Source organism: Herpailurus yagouaroundi, unplaced genomic scaffold (assembly GCF_014898765.1).
Source record: "Herpailurus yagouaroundi ecotype Mexico unplaced genomic scaffold, PumYag 164, whole genome shotgun sequence".
Lineage (NCBI taxonomy): Eukaryota > Metazoa > Chordata > Mammalia > Carnivora > Felidae > Herpailurus > Herpailurus yagouaroundi.
In genome coordinates, this window is record NW_024412405.1 from 10,766,867 (window position 1) to 10,791,349 (window position 24,483).

The 24,483-nt window shown below is 37.5% G+C and overlaps 1 protein-coding gene across 5 annotated transcripts in view; it reads left to right on the top strand.

Annotated features, from left to right (window-relative positions):
• The window catches only part of NALCN (sodium leak channel, non-selective), a 300,559-nt gene that overhangs the window by 135,806 nt on the left and 140,270 nt on the right, over positions 1-24,483 (top strand). For all 5 annotated transcript variants that reach the window (XM_040487132.1, XM_040487128.1, XM_040487129.1 and 2 more), the window contains 2 exons: positions 2,301-2,468; positions 9,151-9,342. In XM_040487132.1, the coding sequence (XP_040343066.1) occupies positions 2,301-2,468; positions 9,151-9,342 (360 nt within the window). The remainder of the gene's footprint in view (positions 1-2,300; positions 2,469-9,150; positions 9,343-24,483) is intronic.

The window sequence follows — 24,483 nt, forward strand, 5'->3', positions numbered from 1 at the left end:
AGCTCATAGCCTGGAGCCTGCTTCAGATTCTCTCTCTCTCTCTCTCTCTCTCTCTCTCTCTCTCTCCCCTTCCCCTGCTCATGATCTGCCTCTCTCTGTCTCTCAAAAATAAATAAATGTTAAAAACTTTTTTAAAAAATTAGGGAGAACAAAAGCAGTAAAATTAAGTATATCTATACAAATTGGTCAAGGGATTCATAAAATAAAAGGATGTAAGGTATAACACCATACACATAAAAATGTGTAAGGGAGCAGAGTAAAGAATGGGTTCAAACTTAAGCAACCATCAACTTAATATAGACTTCTATGTGCATAAGATTTTAGATACAAACATAATGATAACCAAAAACCAAAAACCAGTAATAGCTATGTAAAAAATAAAGAGAAGGGAGTCCACATATGTCACTAAAGAAAGCCAGCAAACTGAGAGAAGATAGCAAGAGAAGAAAGGAACAGAGAATAACTACAAAAACAACCATAAGACAAGTCACAAAATGGCAGTAAGTACGTACCTATCAATAATTACTTTGAATGTAAATAGACTAAATGTTCCAATCAAAAGACACAGGGTGACAGAATGGATAAAAAAGCAAGACCCATCTGTATGTTGCCTATAAGAGACTCATCTCAGACTTAAAGATGTATGGACGTTGAAAGTAAAGGGATGCAAAAGCATTTATCATGAAAATAGAAGTGAAAAGAAAGCTAGGGTAGCAGTGCTTTTATCAGACAAAATAGACTTTAAAACAAAGACTATAACAAGGGACAAAGAAGGACACTATAGAATCATAAAGGGAATAATCCAACAAGAAGATATAACAATCGTAGATATTTATGTATCCAACATGGAAGCTATCCAACTTTCTGACACAATTGAGACTGTTGAAAAGAGACTGTATTTTTCCCACTGCATATTCTTGCCTCTTTTGTCATAGATTAGTTGACCATGTAATCATGGGTTTATTTCTGGGCTCTCTATTCTGTTCTGTTGATCTATGTGTTTATTTTTGTGCCAGTATGATGCTATCTTGATTACTACCTCTTTGTAGTCTATCTTATAATCTGGGACTGTGATGCCTCCTATTTTTTTCTTTTTCAAGATTGCTTTGGCTATTCAGGATTTTTTGGGTTCCATAAAAATTTTAAGGTTGTTTGTTCTAGTTCTTATACTTCTTCCTTACCAATTTGGATGCCTTTTATTTCTTTTTCTTGCCTTATTGCTGTGGCTTGGACTTCCAGTATTATGTTGAATAAAAGTGGTGAGAGCGGACATCCTTGTTTTGTTCCTGATCTTAGGGGCAGACTTTCCACTTTTCAACTTTGGATATGATGTTAGCTGTAGGTTTTTCACATATGGCTTTATTATGTAATATGAGTAAGAAAAAAATCCCTTCTGATACTCTGTGTTGGCCAAGAATAAGAGAAGGGAGCTCTCCACTACTCCTATTTTCCAGTAAATATTCTGGTATCTTCTCAGAGGGTATGTTTGACTAATTCCAACACCCACTCTTGTGCTCTTTAATTATAAGTTAATTTTATATTACACACTTTCATTCCAGTTGCAAACTTTTTTATAAAATGAGTTTTTTTACCCATTGGACAAGTAAAGGAAAAATAACATGCTGTGTTTATGAGTACTTTTTATAATATTGGTATTAGTAATAGCAAATTCATAGAATTAATGTGATAGATTAAATGGTTATACTAATTTATTAATACAGTAATATGCATTGTTAATTTTCTTAATTAATATTCTAGGCATAAATCATATTAATATATTAATTTATGTGTGCATATACACACACATAATGCTTGATATAGAATCCATATTTCTTTGCTTGTTTATGTGGCCCAAAACATAAATTAGATCTACACTTTTTTATTTTAGTTTGATGATGCTTAGTAAGATGCAAGTCATTTTACAATATGCCATATGCATTATAGAAACTATCTTTAGAAAATATAAAGTATGGAAAATGCAGACTTTCTGTGTATACAGAATTTAATAAATGACGATGACTTTTAAATAATATCAGATAGTGAATAATAAAGAAATAATACCACTTAGAAACATTTAACACTTTAACACGTTTTACTGATTGCTTTAGATGTTTTTGGTCTTCTGTGTTCTAGTTGGTGTTTTTCAAAACAATTTTTTTTATAACATGTCATTCTAGATTGTTGTGGGCTTTTCATTTTATATAACAGCAGCTGAGATTTACACACTAACAAATGTATGAGGCATTTTGAAATAAATTACAGTTTTACGTTCCAATTTCCCTGTCTCTTTGTTCCTCCAGGTGGCTTTTACAGTACTTTTTGATTTGGAAGCACTTCTGAAGATATGGTGTTTGGGATTTACTGGATATATTAGCTCATCTCTCCACAAATTTGAGCTACTGCTAGTAATTGGAACTACTCTTCATGTATATCCAGATCTTTATCATTCTCAGTTCACATACTTTCAGGTAATATGAATAATGTCTATTTGTCAGTAGAATTTGTTTCTTTCCAGAGGAAATACCAGTTATGTAATAATAACTATACATAATTATATTAAATGGTTATATACAATTATTATATAATAAACACAAACTTGAGATAGGCCCAGCGACATCTTCAGTGCCAAAAATAGTGCATTCATAAATTATAACATTGTTTTTAAAACTTCTGAAAATTCACAGTGGAGATATTTTAGATGAAATTTTCTCCTAAGATGAAAAAAGATGCATTCCAACTTCACTGACTTTATTTATTAGAGATTGCAAAGCTGTTATTTTCAGAGCAGTTTTAACTTCAGCTGCCAGACTGCAACCTGAAACTCTATACTTCTGATACCTAGGGAAAGGACATGAAAATATAATTCACAGAAATGATAACAAATATCCTGTAAACACATGGGTTAAAAGCTAGGCCTCTAATAATCATTGCCAAACATACTGAAATCACAAAGGATATATGGTTCAAGCTTTCAGTACATCAACATCTTTGGACATAAGCCCTTTGTCATTTGTTGGGTTATATCCATAGGCTTGGTTATAATAAGTGAGATGAGTAGGGCAAGAGATATATACATGTTTAAAACTCTTGGTACAAAATGTACTTCCCAATAATGCCTTTGTATGCTCTTGGGCACTGCTGTCTAGATTCACAAAATCAACATGAGTATTTAATATATATGTTTGATAATTATAGGAAATATGCTTGATAATGAAAACAACAAAATATCTTTTATAGACCTATTAAGTTAACCAAATTAAGAAAAATATTGGTCCCGGGGCACCTGGGTGGCTCAGTCAGTTGAGCTTCTGACTTTGGCTCAGGTCATGATCTCTCACTCTGTGAGTTCAAGCCCCGTGTTGGGCTCTGTGCTGACAGCTCAGAGCCTGAAGCCTGTTTCCGATTCTGTGTCTCCCTCTCTCTCTGCCCCTCCCCCATTCATGCTCTGTCTCTCTCTGTCTCAAAAATAAATAAAAACATTTTAAAAATTTAAAAAAATATATTGGTCCCTATTTCAGCAAGGATACATATACAAAATATATTCATGGTTTTAAAATTTCTATACTTTCTCACAGATAATTTTTTAGTGAAAAGTTAGAAATAGAGTAATCTTTGAATCTAAAGATATTTATTTGAGAATTGTTTACGAGATTAAAAAAAATGAGAACTTTTAAAATGGTAAACATTTGAGGAATAGCTTAGCAAGTCATATGCGAATTTGACCACAAAAATAATGACAATGATGAATTTGTAATTACTCAGAGACATGATTAAAATAATATGATTATATTTTATTTAAACACAAAGCAGTATAAAATTATATAACATATATATGTTATATGTATGTATATCTATAGCTATATATTTATATGTAAAATACCTATAAATGGAAAAATGACAGGAAAGAAATAAACCAAATTATTACAGATTATTAAGTCATTATGTCTAGTTTTTTTATATTAGTCAATTTTTCCCAAAATACCTAAAATTAGTGTGCAAGGTTCTAATAGTTTTATATATATATAGACATAGTCACATAGTACGCAACTCAGTGAGTTTGCAACTTTCTTTTAGTTTATTTTTTGACAGAGAGAGAGAGTAGGGGAGGGACAGAGAGAGAGGGAGAAAGCGAGAATCCTAAGCAGGCTCCACACTGTCAGCACAGAGCCCGATGTGGGCCTTGAACTCACAAACTGTGATTTCATGATCTGAGCTGAAATCAACAGACGGAATGCTTAACCAACTGAGCCACCCAGGTGCCCCCAGTCTGCAACTTTTTTTTTTTTTTTAATTTTTTTTTTTCAACGTTTATTTATTTTTGGGACAGAGAGAGACAGAGCATGAACGGGGGAGGGGCAGAGAGAGAGGGAGACACAGAATCGGAAACAGGCTCCAGGCTCCGAGCCATCAGCCCAGAGCCTGACGCGGGGCTCGAACTCACGGACCGCGAGATCGTGACCTGGCTGAAGTCGGACGCTCAACCGACTGCGCCACCCAGGCGCCCCCAGTCTGCAACTTTAATGTTATCTTTGATTCTGGATTATAATCGATAACAGTTTAATTTATGTTAATGGTTAAGTGATTTTCATTTGTATCTCTCTCTGTTTGACCATGTTTATATTTCCCTAATGAAATAATTAAACACTGCCTGGATTGTTTTGTGGAGAAGCTTAAGTGTCACAAGGATTTTTGCGCATTCACATATAAGAACTGACTGTCTTGAGCAGATTGGCTCTTCGTGGGTCCACTTTGATCTCCCTTGTGGGTCCTCACATTTCTCATCTGACATGGCCTTTCCTCATCGTGTTGGCGGCCTGGCTTCCATTAGTGAATTTCACATTTTCGTATTTAAGTGAAGTCAACAGTTTAGTACAAAATGACTCCCTTTATAACATCAGTTATCTCTGAGAGCAATCATTGGTGTTCTTCATCTATTTATTCAAATGGTATTTACTGAGCACCTACTATGTGCCAGGCACTGTTCCAGAAACGGAGGACAGAGGTAAATATGCAGGGAAGAGCCCTAGCTCAGTAAGCTTACATTCTAGAGGGCAAATAGTTCACAAACAAGGATACAAAAGAATGTGGAATAAAGTTCTGGAAATTCAGTAAAGGAGAAACAAGGGTGAAAAGGATGGAGATTGAGGGTGAGGAGCTATTTTAGATAGGTTGCTCATGGCAGCCCTCTCTGAAGAAGTTGCTTTTGAGCAGAGACTGAGTGAAATGAAAGGGCAAGCCAAGAGAACCACAGGGCAACTGTCCTGAGGTAGAAACATGCTTGCTGTGTTCGAAGAATAGCACAAAGGCCAGCATGGCTGGACTGGAATGAGCATAGGGCACCATTGTCCTGTAGGAAGAAATAAAGTGTTACAAAATGCTACAGCTCTGATGTACCGGATAATTATGATGACATCAGCTGGGATTTATTGTGCATTTACTATGTGCTGGGCACTGGGCCGAGAGCATCATGCTATTGGTTAGGCACCACAATCCTGGGAGACAGAGAGCATGCATGCAAGCTGAAGTGCTAAGACCCTTGATAACTTGCTCAAGACCACATAACAAACAAGTGATGGAAACGCATTACTAAGAAATTTAATTTCATAGTCCATATTCTTGGCCATACAATTTCTGAAGTATCTCACTTGTAATTAGCAGACTGATCTTGAAGAGATAGACTTAGAAATGTGACCAGGAAAATATGCTTTGGAAATAACCACAAAATGTTCTGCAGTGCTTATCTTTGAGAGTATGGTTTACTTTATTTCCTGTCTGTGGAAGCACCAAATCAAAAGGCTTTATTGGGTAAACAGAGTGAAAAGCATATTTATCCCCAAATAGATGAAAAGGCGTAACTAGAGTCACTGATAAGGACTTTGCCTTTCCAAGGATGCAGGCTTTCCCCTTTCAAAATGCTGATCAAATCGACCATGTAGGAATCATGTTAAGTTCTGCTTCTTCCAACTAATGAAATTTTAATTTATCAAAATTGCACAGATGTGCATAGGATGTTTTATTAGAATTTGGGATAGGGCTCAAAATTACTTAGGCAATCTTTTTTTTTTTTTTAATTTATTCATTTTTGAGAGAGACAGAGCATGAGCAGGGGAGGGACAGAGAGAGAAGGGAGACACAGAATCCGAAGCAGGCTCCAGGCTCCAAGCTGTCAGCACAGAGCCGGACGTGGGGCTCGGACTCACGAGCTGCGGTATCATGACCTGAGCTGAAATCAGACACTTAACTAACTGAGCCACCCAGGCGCCCCTAGACAATCTTTTAAATATGGTTTTAATACAAGTGGAGAAAACACACTGTATTGAAAGTTGAGCTATAAGCCAGTTAAATTGTTCCTGTAAACTTGCTCATTTTAGCTATTAACAATTAGATACTGAATCATTTATATCTGAGAATAACAAATCTGATAAGAATGTGAAATCCTTCCATATAATTATTCAGGATATTAATATGAATGCAAATATTTTAATAGTTCTTATGATAAAGCTATTTGCTTATTACTTGGAAAGATGACCTGAGTGCAATATGTTCTGATTTGGGAATATATATAAATTCAAACAGAAAACTGGTAGCTTAACCATGTATATAGCATAATGTTTACTTGGAACAACATGATTTTTCACATAAATTTTCGTTTTTCAGTATTGCAGGGAGGAATTAAAATTAGCAACAAGAAAATATACATTTTCTCAACTTCTTTACATGTGTGTCCATTTAGTTTACTAGTCATGTGGCTGCATTTGGATTCTGTAGACATTCCTATTATTTCACCACAATATATTCTGTTAATTCAAAGTCTAAGGAAGTAAAAGTGGCTTCAAGTATGGCATGATGCAGAGGCTAAAATGGAATCGCAGGGGCTCAGTCTATTTCCTCACTCACTTTTCTTCTGTGTCAGTTATTCCTAAGCTAGCTTTGCTCCATGTAGTGGCAAAGATGGCTCCCAGAGCTCAAGATTTCTGTGGTGCTCACAGTAATGTGAATTGGGAATGAAAAATGGCACACCTCTTACAGGTCCAACAAAAGTTTTGAGGATGATTCAGGTCATTGTGAATACTCCCTCCCGGCCTGGATCATGGACATCACAGAGTCCCTTCTGGTCCTCATGGACCAAGAGTGGAGCAGGAATGATTTGTCAAAAGAAAATCAGGAACAGTAGGAAGCTAGGGATGCTGGAAAAATCCAAACATATGTTATTTTATATGTGTAAAAATTAAATCTAGGTTAAAATTTTTTTAATGTTTATTTTTGAGAGAGAGAGAGAGAGAGAGAGGAGAGAATGAGAGGGGGAGGTGAAGAGAGAGTGAGATACAGAATCCGAAGCGGGTTCCGGGCTCTGAGCTGTCAGCACAGAGCCTGACACCAGGCTCGAACCCACTAACTGTGAGATCATGACCCGAGCTGAAGTCAGACACTCAACCAACTGAGCCACCCAGGCACCCCTAAAAACTAGGTTTTAAAAGCATTTCCTGCTCTTACTCTGTTGAAGAGTATTTATTTTCTGCTACTAAAAAGCATTCACAGTCACCTTAAGCTCTCATCAAACCATCTTGGACAACCTTTCACTTACCATAGTTTATTTGTGCCAAGACTATAGTTTTCCTGTTTTCCTATTTCCTATCTCTTAATCTGGAATCTGTCTTATAATCAGTGGTATGCCATTCTTTAATTGGGAGCACTTTTTATTTTTCAGAGGCACATATAAAAATGTTGACATCTCAGACTTAATGAAAAATTGCTACTTTTCCATGTTTTATATTTCAACCTTGAATTACATACTAAATTATACTTTTAATCTTATAAATATGCCCTTAGGAGCTTTGCCTTTATATTATACTCCCTCTGTAATTTATAAACATTGAATCTTATTTGTCCAACACAATGTTTGGCACATAATAATTAATCAGTATTTGTTAAAGTGAAGAGCAAGTGAATTTATTAATCAGTAAGCTATGGAGAGTTGCCTTTATATATATGCAAAACATCTAAATATGTGTGTGTATTTAGATATAACAAAGATCTAAAAATGCAAGTCTTACATAAGACAGAAGTTTGTTTCTCTCCAGTAGTTGGTGGGTGTCCAGGGAAAGTAGGTGGCTCTGCTCCACACAGTCATGCAGGAAGCCTGCCTGTTGAGGTGGATTGAATCTGTTAGCTTCCATACAAGGCTTCCATTTCTGGTCCAAAGGGGCTACTCCATTCATTTCAATTTCCCTGCCAGAGGAAAGCATAAAGAGTATCCAGGGCAAGTTTATTTAATTAAACGTGCCAAAAGTTGCAAAAATTACTTCTTTTCATGTTCCTTACATCTGAACTTAGTCGACTGGCTAAGTTCACCTAGCTATAAGTGGGGCTGGAAAATGTAGTCTATAGTCCTTGCTAGCCACTTGTTACGCTAAAATTCTGATAGTTCTATTATTTAAAGAGAGGATGGAATGGATATTATGGTATCACTCTCAGGCATAAGTAAGGACTCTTTGATAGTAGATTCTTAAAAAAAAAGTCTATATGTACAATAATATATAGGAAGCTTTGTTTTATGAGACATATAGCTAATGTTGGATTAAGCCTTTCATCTACATTTGAACATAAGAAAAATATCAGTTGTATTTCAACAATATGTATTAGTTAATAGCACTTTGAGGGGTGCCTGGGTGGCTCAGTCGATTAAGCATGTGACTCTTAATCTCATCTCAGGTTATGATTTCACAGTTTGTGAGATCAAGCCCCATGTTGGGCTCTGTGCTGACAGCACGGAGCCTGCTTGGGATTCTCTCTCTCTGCCCCTCCCCAGCTCGCATGCCCTCTCTCTTTCTCTAAAAAGAAAGAAAGAAAGAAAGAAAGAAAGAAAGAAAGAGTAATAGCACTTTGAATTATCACATTATATGTAAAAAAGCTTTTGTTACCACCATTTTCCTTCATTCATTCAGGATTTATTGAGCTCTGGCTAAAAGGCAGAAAGGCAGGCACTGAGATACACCAAGATCTTAGTTATTGTAGTGTTACTTTTTGTCTGTAGCTACTCACATGGAAAAGTGTGATTTTATGAAGTACTGTGAAAAATGAGGTTTTAGTGTGAACTTGTTTAAGATTCAGTGTGAGTAAAAGTACGTATGGTTTTCTCTCCCACAACAGGTTCTTCGGGTAGTTCGACTTATTAAGATTTCACCTGCATTAGAAGACTTTGTGTACAAGATATTTGGTCCTGGAAAAAAGCTTGGGAGTTTGGTCGTATTTACTGCCAGCCTCTTGATTGTTATGTCAGCAATTAGTCTTCAGATGTTCTGCTTTGTTGAAGAACTGGACAGGTTTACAACGTTTCCAAGGGTAAGGATAAAAACTGCAGTCAATTTAATCCATCATTCCCATTTTAGCAATAATGGTTAACATCAAAATAATATCCCTTTAACAGTGGATCAAAAATACTGGCATATTTTTGATAAGTTGGAATAATTCAGTTTTAATATTTAAAATGGTCTCTTTTGCAGGGTGCAGGCACTTGAGCCCGTTTTCAACACTGTTAGATTACACCTCAATTGTAAAATTCTGGAAATAGTCTAATAAAATGAGAGGCTAAAGCCAGTCCAGTTAAAGCTAGAGTTCTTAGTACCTATAGATGAAAGTATAGCAGAGTATTTTTTTTAAGTTTGTTAATTTATTTTGGGAGAGACAGAGAGCACAAGTGGGGAGGAGCAGAGAGAGAAGGAGAAAGAGAGAATCCCAAGCAGGCTCCACACTGGCAGTGTAGAGCCTGACATGGGGCTCAAACTCACGAAATTGTGAGATCATGACCTGAGCTGAAACCAAGAGTCAAGACACTTAACTGACTGAGCCACCCAGGTGCCCCTAGCAGAATCTTAAAATAAAATTTGTTTTTTGTGTCTCTGAAAGTTGACATTTCAAAATCTGTTTCACAGTTCATATATTATTTTTTAATTTTTTTTAATATTTATTATTTATTTTTGAGAGAGAGACACACACACATAGACACACACAGACATGCACAGACACACACACACACACACACACACACACACACACACACACAGAGTGAGAGCGGGGGAGGGGCATACAGAGAGGGAGACACAGAATCTGAAGCAGGCTCCAGGCTCTGAGCTGTCAGCACAGAGCCCGACACAGGGCTCGAACTCATGAATGGTGAGATCATGACCTGAGCCGAAGTCGGACATTTAACCAACTGAGCCACCCAGGCGCCCCTAATTCATTTTTTTAAGATAAGCTTTGTGGGACACCTGTATGGCTCAGTCGGTTGAGTGTCAGACTTCAGCTCAGGTCACCATCTCATGGTTTGCAAGTTCGAGCCTGCATTGGGCTCGCTGCTGTTAGCACAGAACCCACTTCAGATCCTCTGTCCCCCTGTCTCTCTGCCCATCCTCTGCTCATGCTCATTCCCTCAAAAACGAAATAAACATTAAAAAACTAAGCTTTGAAGGCAAAAGTGTCTGTACTCAAAATGGTAGACTTATATAGGCTGGTTATTATTTTTTTTAAGCTCGTGCTAAATTTGTTATGCATCACCAAGCATTTGTTGAGTGTGTATAAAGAGCCAGGCAATTTTGGTGATCTTAGGACAGAAACACGACTATATCCCCAGTCTTCAGGAAATTCTCAGTTGAAGGGCGTGCCAAGTAAGTAAATGCAAAGCATGATAGAGGCAGGCACAAGGTGCTCTGAGAACCCAGAACTAAGATCTGTAACCAGGAATGGAAACGTCCAAGTAGGCTTCTTGGAACAGTCACTAAAGAACAGTTGTACATAGACAATCAAAGTGGAGGAACACAGTGTCCTGGGTTTGGGGACAGAATATGCTAAAGGTCTGCAGTGAGCCTTTCTTGTTCCAGAAGGTAAAGGAGAAAGCAAGGCCAATGGTAAGAGGAGGATACAAGACCAAGGAAGGGTTAAGTTGGATGAAAGTGTGGTTGTATTTAAATGTTCGTTGAGAACAAGCAAGTAGAAGGTGAGGTTGAAGATGTAGGGGACACAGAGGACGATAGCAAAGGGTTCTTGAAGAGGGCATCCAGAGCATAGGCACAAGGATTGCTCTTAGACAAGTGTTGACACGTCCTGCGTGGAGGTGGTGATGTAGGACAGCAAGCCAAACTGAGAGTCACAGCCAGTCTTTATTTTCCTACTACCACAGTACAAGCCACTGGCTCCCAGCATTCCATTTTCCACACTGAACAGCACTGGGTGAGTGTCAGATGGGTGAGTGTATTGTGGCAGGAAGAATACGGAAAAGTGCCTCAGCTGAGGCCTCTTGATGTGACTCTCAGAACAGAAGCACCCAAGCTAGGAATGTGGCTGTTCCTAAGAGCATGGCCACCTGGAGTGGGGGGTGCCGAGTTTCTGCCTGAATCTCCCTTCAGAGACAGACTGTGCACCAAATGTGGTGTGGGGATGGCAGCCCACCCTGCGAGCTTGTGGGGCAGAGCCTCTCCGGTGCCTGGGGCCGGGCCACATAGGATGCTATTGTCTTCAACAAGAGGCTCAGCTCTTCTAAAGGGTTGGGGGCATGCAAGCAAAGATGACAGTGATGTCACTAAGCCCACCTTCTCTTTGTGTGCCCCGTCCCTGGGGAAATGAAAATTGCAGAGCGCCATCGTTCAGAATGACACTGAGACTGTCATTGTCACAGTCCATCTCTGAGCCCAGGTTAATTCAGCACACAGTATTGAAGGCCCACTTAGGGCCAGCCATTGTTCTAGGAACAGGGGATCCTAAAAAGAAAACCACCCCCCGTCCCCTTCTTTATGTACACAGTCTTCTCTTAACGTCAAATCTTATCTTCATCTTTTACTGTCTCCTCTAATCTCACATCACCGATTTTATATTTCTTAGCCAAAGCCTCTTGGGCCAGATGGCTTTTGGAGTTCAGAATATTCTAGATATTACAAGGGTGATATCACTCCCTTCTTGGTTTAATTTGTTTGAGTCAGCACTCTGTAATCAATACACAAATGTTTCTTTAGCAAAACATCAGCCTTTGGGCAAAGAAGAATAAATAAGGACAATAAATAAGTCTTAGGTTAGATTGACTTTCTGCCACTAAATGAGCTACCAAAAAAAAAAAAAAAAAGAAGAAGAAGAAAAAAAAGAAAGAGAAATTTTAGGTATTTTCAAGAATTTTTGAATGTAATAAGAAGGCATCACAGATAAGAGTTTGCACTTCTTGTCATACAGATCTGATTTCTTATCACTGCTCCCTCACTTCTTAGCTATATGATACTAGACAAATTAGTCATTAAGCTTTTATTTTCTCACATCTAAAATGTAGGTAACAATAGCATTTTCCTCATACCATTATGTGGATTTAATAATATACCATACATACAAAATATACAAAATCCAACTCTTAGAAGCATTTTTAAATGTTATATTCTATATAATACAATATATTTGAAGTCGGTATATTAGATTCTGTATAAAAGATCAGGCTGCTTCAGAGCCACCCGACTTAGCCCCTTGGGATTTGCTCTATTTTCCAGCCATAATAGTAATCAAGTAGCATTACGTTTTCAGGTCTCCAATTACTCAATTGTGCCTTTCTGCCTGATTACTTTGACCATCTTAATGAAAGCAGCCAGGCAGCTATGGGGCCCCCTAATCAGTGATTCCGCAGCTGACGGGGTTGACAGCCTAAATGTGTGAAATGACTAGGAGTAGAATTTTCCTCGCACATGAACGCATTATGCATTAAATCCCTGAAAAATAATCAAATTTTGCAAGAAATGTTGAAAACATTGCAGCTACAAAAAGTAGTCATTATCATTCCCAGTCACATAAAGCATCATCCGTTGGTGCTACTTGCCTGACAGGAAATCATCAGAAAAGATGGTTAAAAACACATGATAGTCGATGGTAGATTTCTGTTCAGACACTCATCCATGGGTCTTACTCCCTTCCCTTCTTATAGAGCATCTCCCTCATTATCCACGGGTTGGGTGTTGTGGTAGGTTGGTTAATTATGGTGTTAGCCAAAGTGTACAAAATATGGTTAGCGGGCACCAGCCTCCGAGATGGTGGGAGTCAAGTAAAGATAATAAAAACAAGTGCTGAGTCTTCAAGTTCCTGTTTTACTTTGGGATGCATCATGTGATTTTTCTTATACGTACTTAGAGCTATGGAATGCAGAATAAACTATGTGCGCCCATGAGAGATGCTGGGAGAACACCCATCTTGAAGGAATCCAACAGAGGCAGAGGCAGAGCCAGCCTGACTTGGCAAAGCAGCCTCAGTCTTTGTGCCTGGAAAAGAGCTTTTCTGTGGCTCTTTCGTGAACCAGATTTGGACCCAGACATCTGGGTGGCATATTCTCTCTAAGGAAATAGGACTGGATATGAACTTAAACACTGTTTGATTGGATTTGTATCTTGGGCCCAGCAGCCCACTGTGAAACCCTCTAAGAGGACCTGACAGGAACATGTGAATTCCTAAAACAGCAGCCTGGGTACACAAAGTGATTGCCCACTGCATTGACCCTCTGACAGAGCTCCAGCCACACTGAAGGACCCCAGCTACTTCCTGAAACACTTGAAGGCAGAGAGGTCCTAAAGGATTTTCACTTGTGTTATTCCACAAGTTCCCTAATGGGTCTCTGCCTCAGTTGGCCACTTCTCGACCCATCTCCATTTGTAGCAAAACTTAAACTGTTTCCTGGAACTCTGCTGTTTAAAATGTTTCAAGGTCTTCCTTTCCCTCACGATACCACACATTTTTGCTAGAGTTTTCAGTATCTTCTCTTCTCTATCGCCAGTTACCTCTTTGGGCTCATATTTCAGGATTTCCCCCATCACATCTTCCAAAGGCAGAGAGGGCATCTATCTTGCTCATTAAATCCTCCATGCTTCGCACAACACTTCCCAGTGAATAGGTTTTCACTGAGGAATGAATAACAATGCTAGACCAAAGAAAACTTCTGTGATCCTTCCACACTGTATCAGGCTCAACATCCCAGATTCTTTCTTCCACTGCTGTCCCCTTCCTCTGGGAACCCCTTTACTCTCCATCTCCCTAACCCTTATCCCATCTGAAATGTCTGCATAATTCTATCAGAATGCTTTGGCAGGAAGTAGCAGAAATCTTGACCCCAATCAACTTGAACAATTAGGAAATTTCTCAAAACTTGAGATTAGGTAAACCAGAAAGCCAAGACTCTGAATCTTTCACTGAAATTCTGTTGTGGGCTGAATTATGTGCCCCAAAAATATATGTCTAAGTAACCCAAAATATTACCTTATTTGGAAATAGAGGTGATTAAGTTAACATGAGGTCATCACATTGGGCCCTAATCCAATATGACTGATACTCTGTAAAAAGAAGAGATTTGGACACAGACACAGACACACACAGAGGGGAAATGATATGAAAACACATGTGGAGAAGACAGTCCTGTGACTGGAGTGGCATCTACAAACCAAGGACCTCCAAGGATTGCTGGAAAACACCTGAAGCTAGAAAACTTTGGGAGAATCCTTAAGAGGGAACATAGTCCTGCCAACACATTGATTTCAGACTGCTGAGCTGTGAGATAATAAAGTCCCTTGCTTTAAGACACTTAGTTTTTGGTACTTTGTTACAGCAGCCCAAGAAAACTACTGCAGTTGTTTTCTCCATGTGTTGTCTTAGTGTGTTAGCAAAATGGGTGCAGTATTTCCAGAATTTGTGATAAAATCTTGAGGAAGAAGAAGGTCATCTGCAAGGAGCAAGGACACTTTATCCTGGTACCGTTTTCTACTTCCCCCAGCACACTTGCTGTCACTGTTCATTGGCAGGATTGGGTAACTTGGTTGTTCCTAAACGAATCATTCACAAGATGGCTGAGCCAAGAGGATTGGCTTAGATGAGTCATGTGGGAGGAGATGACTATTGGAGAAACACCACAAAACCACTACAACGGTCAGACCCAGAATTTGGACAAGGTTTCTCTCTCACATCTCTCATCTCTAAAGCTTTGATATACCCTATGAGCATGTAAATAGACACGTGGTAGGAGGAGGACTGGTGTTTAATTTCTCTCACCTGAAGCACCTGGGTTTCAGCTCCTTCCCAAGATGTCCAAATAGTACCTGCAGAGAAGCCAGCACAAGGCCTGGCACAGAGTGGATTCCTGCTCCCCCTCTGTTTATGGCAGTTGTCACTTTGTGTGACACACCATCAATATTTATGCAAGCTCCTGTTGCCTCTGCTAGACCTCAAGTATCTTGAGGGTGGCAGCACTGTGCTCTCTTCTCCCAAAGCATGTACCACGATGCTGATGCCAATGCCTTGGGATCCAAGTCATTGGGAGGGTCAGGGCGGAAACAACCAGTGGAGCCTCAGCATACAGTCCCATGAGATGGAGAAGAGAAGCTTGACATTTGTTAATGGAGGGGGTAGGGGGGGAGGAAGATATATTGATAGAATTTAATAAAACCATTTTGTCATCTCAACCAATAACTTTCTCTTCTAATTTGGACCAAACAGACACTTCACTGCTAAGTAGAATTCCCAAGGAAGATCAAGTCCTGCTGTGAGGCAGGATCCTGTAGTTCTGGACTATTGTTGGGACTAATAGGTTATGTTAGAAGGAGGACAATCAGATTAACCTTTAATGATGGAACAGCCCGTGCAGGTCCTAAAGACCACCGGTTGGCACAGGAAAGAGCCACCAGTCTTTCTTCAACAAAAACAAAAACAAATTGTGTGTTTCCCATAGCTGCCTGACAAAAGCTTATGCATGCAGTTTCACTAAGGCTTTGTTCAGTTTATCTCTCCACTTATTGTACAAAACAAATTGCCTCTAAGTTATTAAAACACATGCAGTAAATATCCACTGTACATCTTTCACCAACTCAATATCTTTATTCCTTGTAAACTCTCACTAAAGTCATAATCCATGGGCCTCATTTGTTCCTCAGTTCTTCCAATGGGGAGTTTTTATTCAGAAGCAATAAACTACCCTCCATGAGAGCAGGTACTTGTATTTTAATATTATGTATTTCGTATGTTTTCTTAATTTGCACTCTCTAAATGCAAATGACTTGCTCTGTTGAGTTTTCACTTATAAAACCATATCCAATGCAGCTATACAATATAAGCAGTAAATGAGATAAAACACTTAATTACAAATTAATTTCCCTCTCTCACCACCAAAATGGCTTTTAACTGTACTGAAAGAATTACTGAGAAATGTAAAGAAACAACTTGCTCCTTAATTTTTTTGCATTTTTGCCAGATGTAGTTAAGAGAGTCTGATTACATTTCTAATAAAGTCAAGGTATATATGTGTGTGTGTATATATATATATATATATATACACACACACATACACATATATACGTATATGTATATACACATGTGTATGTGTATATATACATATATATATATATATATATATATATATATATATATACAGTTTATTTATCTGAGAGAAAGAGAGAGAGAGCACAAGTGTGCAGAGGAGGGGCAAAGAGACACAGGGAGAGAGAGAATCTGAAGCAGGCTCCATATTGACAGCATGGAGTCTGACATGGGGTTTGATCTCACCAAGCATGAAATCATGACCTGAGCTGCAACCAAGAGTCAGACACTTAACTGACTGAACCACCCAGGTGCCTCAAGTCAAGATACATTTTATCTTCAAAAGTAGAATTATTAGTTCAGACTTTATTAATTTATTTTCTCATGAAATGTTTCAGACATGCAAAGAATAATAAAATGTATTCTTCTGTAGCCATACACAGCTTGACAAGCACATTAGAGCACATCTGAAGGCCCTGAATGCCTCTTCTTCATCACTCCCTTCTTGCTCATAGAGAAACACTTTTCTGAATTTTGTGTTTAGGCTTTTAGTGCATTCCTTTATGCTTTAATGCATAAAGAAGCATCAACTGAAAATCACGTATCTTTTTGCATAATTTAAACCTACCTTATATGGTCTCATATTATACTGTTTCTTCTGCTAATTGCTTTTTTTTGCTATGTTTGTGAGATTTACCGATGAGTACATGTAATTTTTTAAATTTTATTTTCCTTGCAGTATAATATGCAACTATATATTGCATTATATTTATAATGCACTATTTATATAAACACTTGACAATTTGTTTTCCCATTCTCCTGCATGGTAAGTGAATTCCTCATGGGTTTGGGCAGGACTCACAAATAGGATGGAATTTCACATATGTGAATAGGCTACTAATCAGTTAATTTGGAATCCATCAAAAAGGAGATTATCTTGGGTGTGCCTGACCCATTCAGAGGGACTGGGCTCTTCTGAAGAGGCATTTGAAGCAAGAGTCTCTTGTTGGCTTTGAAGAAATAAGTTGTCATGGTAAAGGGTCATGTGGTTAGGACCTGTGGGTGGCCTTTAGGGACTGTGTGCTTCAAGAAGACAGGATCCTCAGTCCTACAGCCATAGGAACTGAATTCTGGTAACAATCTGAATGAGGCTCCAAATGAGACCACGGCCCAGCCCACACTTTTATTTCAGCGTCTGAGATCCTGAGCAGAGAACCCAGTTATACTGTGCCCACATCTCTAACCTACAGAAACTACAAATAAGAAATAAATATTGTTTTAAGGTGCTAAGTTTGTAATGATTTGTAACACAGAAATAGAAAATGAATGCATGCAGGTTTTCGATGTTTGTTTCTAATATTTTATAATTCCAAATAATGCTAATCTGAACATTGCAAATTAGCTTGTGCACATGTGAACATTTTGGGGGGTATGTAGCTAGGAATAGAATTGCTGAGTCTTAGAATAAAGATACCTCCAACTTCAGCAGGTATTGATAAATTTGCATTGCATTCCAACGCAATTTCCCCCGTGTATATACTATCAGCAGGACATAGGAATGTTCTCTACTTCACAACTCAGCCATACTTGGTCTTGTCAGGCTGTGTGTTACTTTCAACATTTAGCTCTTCATTTAACCTGAATTGATTTTTGTGGTTGCTGTGAGATAGGGAGCAATCTTATTTTATTTCCATTGGATAACCCATTGTCACAGTACCATTTATTGACTAATCTATCCATTCCCCGTGGTTCTGCTGTGCTGGCTGTGTCATAATAGGATTCCACATGTGTGCACCCTGGTCAAGACATACAAGCTCCTTTTTCATCATCTCCTTTTGTGATGGAAATTTTTTTTTTTTCAATCTCTGGTGAAGTCCAGTGAATATCCAGCCTTACTCAAGGATCTCAGTTAGCAACCTCCATCTTTCCAGGGCCTGTGACTTTGCCCCTTATGCCTGACAGTACATGAAAAACCTAAGTCTGCCACAGACTGTAAACTGTAAATCCCCTAAGATTGTCTTTTTTTGACCCAAGCTGCATATTAGTTTTTGGTCCTAGGGTTTCAATTATTGTCTTGGGATCTTAAGTAGGCCTTTAACAGGATGCTTGTTGCATTTTATACAGAATTTGGGGAGGGAGGGCTAATCAGTTTTTTTTTTTTCCCATATATGATCAGATACTAAGGCTCACTAATATATTTTTGAGAATTAAAAAAACCCACTCCAGTGACTATCTTTCAGATGGATAGGTTTCTTTTTTTTTTCTACAGATACACCCTGAGGCTTGGCCACCATCTGAAGCCTCATATTTGTTTGCATTTGGTTGCAATTTAGTTATTGATTCTCACAATCTCATTTTGTGCCCCCCTAATCTGCTACACCATTGAAATCCATTTTCCACAAAATACCAGATACATCCATTCACAATGAAGACTAACTAAATTGTGTATGTGTTTTGTTGCTGTTTGTAATTTAGCCCACATTCTCTATATAATGGAACCATGAGGCATACACACATGAACAAACATACCAACTGCCCTCTTTAACTTGTAACATAGTCAAGAGCATAAGGAAGAAGTCAACTTATCCCATAGACACATAAGAAAGAACTCAAATAAGCCAAAAGGTGAAATATGACATCAAAGATTATCTGGAGAATATTTTAAAATTCTGGGAGCCTACTATGTGCTAAGCACAGAGCTTCCAAAAATCACTTGTTTTAATAAGAGGAAGGGTCTGCTTCCAAAGCTTTCTGAAGAGTGGTCTTCAGGGGTGCATGTGGTTTCCACAGATCAGAATTTGGGCAACGGCATTAGATGAGAATATCCCATTTCAGGAAGACAGAATGAGTAAATCAGAGACATGGAGAATCACTGGCATGGAGGGATGGATGAAAAAGGAACTGCAGTGTTGGTGTGGAGCCAGACAACAGGGTGTTTTCAGAGGTTGGGATCGTGACAGAGGGAAGCTGTGGAAGATTTCACTCTTTCTTATTTTCTTCCTGGAGAAGAGCAGATGAGCTATTTTAAGGAAGGTTAGTTACACTGGAAGAAATGTTATTTCTCTGAGGAGGTATTTTCACTGAACAAAATTTCGTTTTTATTGACCAAAGACAAAAATTTATGATTGAGGAATTGCAGCAGCATCAGGGCAGGAAGGGAGTTAAGTTTCATTTTTTCTGTGTGGCCATTACTGTGTCATATCTTCTACAGTCTCTTAAAGTTGGTCCCATCAAAGGCTTTAGGCCATCCAAGGCCTTCATCCATGTCTGGACCTGGCGCTGTGATAGAAACTAGCACCTTGTTTTAAAATCCAGAGTAATTTAGTGATATAGCTTAATGTCACCATCTCCCCCCCAAAAAAAGTTTTAAAATTAATTTTATTTTCTTCCTGCTATAAAATCAGATGGCTTGTTTTTTGGTTTTTGAGTTTCTTTGTTTTTATTGTTGTTGGGATTTTTTTGTTTGTTTTTGCTTCTAGCTGAATTTCTTTGTGTGGCGATTCATCATTGGCATAATGATAAAATTATATCTGGTGCGCTTCCTTTTAAAGGGCAGTTTTAATGCAGTATGAATCACTCACAGACAGCTGTCTTTTCCTGTTGTGTATTACCATCACTGGTCCACTGAACTGCAGTTACCAGAACTATTCCTTGAGTAAAACATCCTTAGAGTCCAAGCCTGAGTCCCAGAAGGGCACTCTTTTGAGGAAGACCTTTTTATTTGACCTGGCTATAATCCTTATCCAATTTAATCACAATTTAAGAGATTTAATCTAAAGGGAAAACAAAATTGAAATTACAATGAATGCAAAAACGAAATTCAAATCACAAAAGTGAATCATGAGGACATCCATATCTGCTGGAGTTCAGGCACAAGTGTGACTCCAGTTTTTCTAGCAAAAGTAGACTTAGATGAAAGATGATTATGAGATGAAAATGAACTTTTTTCCTAGAGAAGCATAATTATTCCTAACTAAGTCAAGAAAGACGTTTCCCCAGGGATCATTTATCAATAATAATAATTACTATATATGAGACTTTTTACATGTGAGGCCCTCAGAACAAGAACTTTTCATAGGGAAAAAGAGAGATATATACATACACACATAGATATCCACATATATCTAATGTAATCCCCAAAACAACCTATTAAGGAAGTATTTCCCCCACATTATAGATGTTGTTTAAAAAAAAGCAGTAAGGAACATCATCAAAAATTGATAAGAACTAACAAGAAAATGTACAAGGCTAGAATAATAGAATGTGATTTAGGGTTAACATATAGATGAATGGACAAACATGCATTAAGAAACATTTGGCAAAGAAAGCATCACAATTACAAGGCAAATTGTTCTCAAACAAGCAATATGGGCGATACCAGAGTCTCCTCATACTATGTATCGAAATATCTTCCTGATGAGTTAGAGCAAGGAAATGTGAAGTGTGAAAATGTAGAAAACAAAAAGAAAGTATCATCTTTCATCTTTCTTGATGATCAAGAAATTTCTAGGCCTAAAAGCAGAACACACTTGACTTTTCAAACAAGTCGAAAATAACCACTATAAATAATTTTTCAGATCAAAGGAAAACATGAAGATACAACCTTAATTTATAATGCATGTCAGGAAGAAAGTGTTGAATGGACAAGATTTATTTGTTATTTTTATTTTTTGGCTAATGGTCATGTGCACTGCTGGCAGAAAGCCCTCTCACACATTGCGTGTGGCAGTGAACATTTGTGTAACTTTTCTGGAAATCCGTTTTTCATTATATATGAAGACACTAAAAAGCATTTTTACTCTTTGATCTAATGGTTGCATTTCTAGAAATCTACTCCAAGAAAATAACCAGAGATGCATACAAAGACTGATCTTCAAAAAATGCTCTTTGTGGCATTATTTAATGTGAAAATTTTGAGACAACCTTAATGTCCAACCATCTGGAAAGTCTAAATAAATTTTAAATGTGGTGGCATATCATACAGTTATCAAAACTGTATTTTTACAGCCTAACTTATGAGGTAAGCCATGGGCGACACGAATTGTGATGATAAAATATTAAAAAAGCATAATAGAAACTATATTTGTAACTGAGTTCAGTTTTATTTCAAATACATATATACACCCAGAAAAGAATGGTAGAATATAATGCTTCTCTTTGTATATCTACTTTTACCTGAGAAATAAAAAATTCTACAAGACTAATTTTAGTCATATAATAAGACTAATTTTAATTCATGACTTGTAAAATCAGCTTTATTAACGTCAAATCATTTCAATTAAATATTTATTTGTAAACAACTATCAAATCTATTTTCAAGGTATTAGAGAACTAAATAAGCACTATCAGATTAGAAGCAAAACTTGGAAATTTATGTGTGTGATAGAAGAGTAGACAATATAATTTGCGGTAAAGCTAGCTCATTTTTTGTGGACTTAGTGAAGAAAGATGAGCATCAAATCCCATTCAAAGAGAGCAAACAGTGGCACACTCCATTTCTAACATGTAGGGTTATTGTTTGTTTGGTTGGTTTTTTAATGCAAACCTCTAAGCTTTTTCTGACCAGAGTTGCTTTCTGTTCGAAACCAAATAGAAAAATCTGGTTCTTTTATATATATAATTTTTTTTTTTTAATGTTTGTTTATTCTTGAGAGAGAGAGAGACAGACAGACAGACAGACAGAGTGTGAGCAGGGGAGGGGCAGAGAGAGAGAGAGAGACAGAATCTAAAGCAGACTCCAGACTGAGCTGTCAGCACAAAGCTCACATGGGGCTAGAATTCATGAACTGCGAGATCATGACCTGAGCTGACATCAGATGCTTAACCAACTGAGCCACCTAGGTGCCCTGAAAAACCTCGTTCTTAAGCATTGTTTTACAAACCAATAGTCAGGAAACACTGAAATTTCCTAGGTAGACTCCATGGTACTTTAGTTACAGAAGTTTTCTTAATAAATCCTCTGCTTGTTTAACAACAGGACACACAGCTGTGTTTTCAGGAGCACTGTTTCTTCTGTATATGTTACAAGATCTTTATTGCACCAAAAGTAGAACGTCAACTTTCATCTGCAATTTTATAGCGCATATTTGCCAATGAAATGCATCATTTACATCATGAAAATTTAATATGACTGACATTAGCAAAATCACTAATTAAGAAATAGGGCATAAATACTCCCAGAAACTTGACAAGTCTGTTCTATGAAGAAAATTAATTCAGAAGTTTCCTATTTGCATAAACCTCCAGGTCTCATTTTCACAGCTGTTTGTTCTGTCAGCGAGATGGCTGCATTTCAAAATTATTTTAACATAATCGGTGGGAAGTATACCTTTCAACTAAAAATATCATGCTCCTCAAGAAAGACTGTTAGGGGAAAAATTTAAGTTCAGTCAGTTCATGTTGATTTTTTTTCCCTTAAATGTCTGTAACATGGGCACTTTAACATTTAAGTCATAAATGATTAACATATTTTTATTATTAAAACAAATTAAAATTCTGTAATTTTAGATTCTCATGAAAATGAAAACATTATGTCCTTTCCATGTGGAAAAATGTTAATGAGTGGAGTTTATTTTAGCAAAGAGGAGAAAATACTACAGATACCTATTTTCCATTAATCAGTTGAGCTTAACCTGCGGTTCTTGATACGTACCCGATACTATGTAAGACAAAGAAGGTAAAAATTTTAAATACTACAAATTTTTCAAAATTTATAAAAGTTGAATATTATACTGTTTGTTTTAGTAATTTAGATTGTGAAAAGAAGTCAGCAATTACTAGTTCTTCAGATTTATACTACCTGCAATATTCAAAAGGACAGCAGGAATTTTAAGACCAGCCTAGATACCTGGCCCCACCATTTGCTTTCCTGCAGGCCTTGATTAATCATGTAAGGCCCCTGCACTTCCGTATGGGGTATAATATGTACAATAGTAATTCGCGGGGTTATTGCTCAAGTTCCTCTGCATAATGGACAATTAAATGCTTCAGGGGTTGTAAAGCACCATGTAAAATGCTAGTCACGACTCAGTATATCTCCTTAATGTCATTTTAAGGACAATTACCCTGAAAGAAATCCTAGGAGACTGTACAAATCCATGATTTTTGTCTGTATTGTCACTTACGGTGTTATATGTAAAAGTGAACCCAAGCATGGCCATTTGAAAGAAAAGAGATGTTTGGATTCACCTCCAGACACTTCAGGACTAGAAAAGGATTCACTGGCTTTTGCAAATGAGTTTCTGCCATCTTTCCTTTTACTCCTGAAATTATATTTAAGTGTAGGCTCTACCGAAAGTAATTTGCTGCTGGCGTAGGCATCAGGTTCTGATGTCTGCTCTGCTTCTAATTACATTCAAGCTCATTTTGACATTTAAGGCCAATTACTTTAGTCTCAATTCAGTAAGGCTCTTCCATAGTGGTCTAAAATTTGACCAGTAAACAGGCTTTTCCCTCTCTCTCTTTTTATTCATTTAAATGGAATGCTTGGCAACAAGCACATTTTAGGAATTATAGAAATGAAATAAATAATGTGGGTTCGTTTTGGAAAAAAAAAAGCAAAGAACTGCTTGGTCTTTTGGGACAGTATAAAAGGCAGTCACAGAATTGAAACCCCTGGTTTCAACTTTATTTCTTTCTAAATGACAAGGTATAAGGCATAATCATTTTACAGAGAGATTAATGTTTTAAATGTTTTGTTTCGTATTAACAACAAAGGGAATTGATTTCAACAGATCTCAAATTCCAAAAAGTTCATATATTGAGAGAGAGACATGCCTTCAAAACCTTTACCATTTAAAGGTCGCTAGCGACTAAACTCTCCAGACCAGGTCCCTACAACAAAATCCAGCCACTGTTCCATTTTGTTTTCAGATCCCAGTGTATGTGATAACATCGAGCACAGCACCTATTTTATTTAGCTCTCTATTATCAGTCCATTTGCTAACACCAGGATTTTTACTGTTTATTCAACAAATACTCAGATGAATCGACAGCACCAGAAGGTAATTTATCGGATCTATTAGGAACAAAACATTTACTGCAGCCTTTTCCTGTAATTTATAGGTAAGAGATAGTCTGGGAAAATGGGCTGGAAAATTTACTGTATGAAAACAAAATTCTCCAATTGACTGCTAGTACCAATTAATAGATCATAAAATAGAGACACTT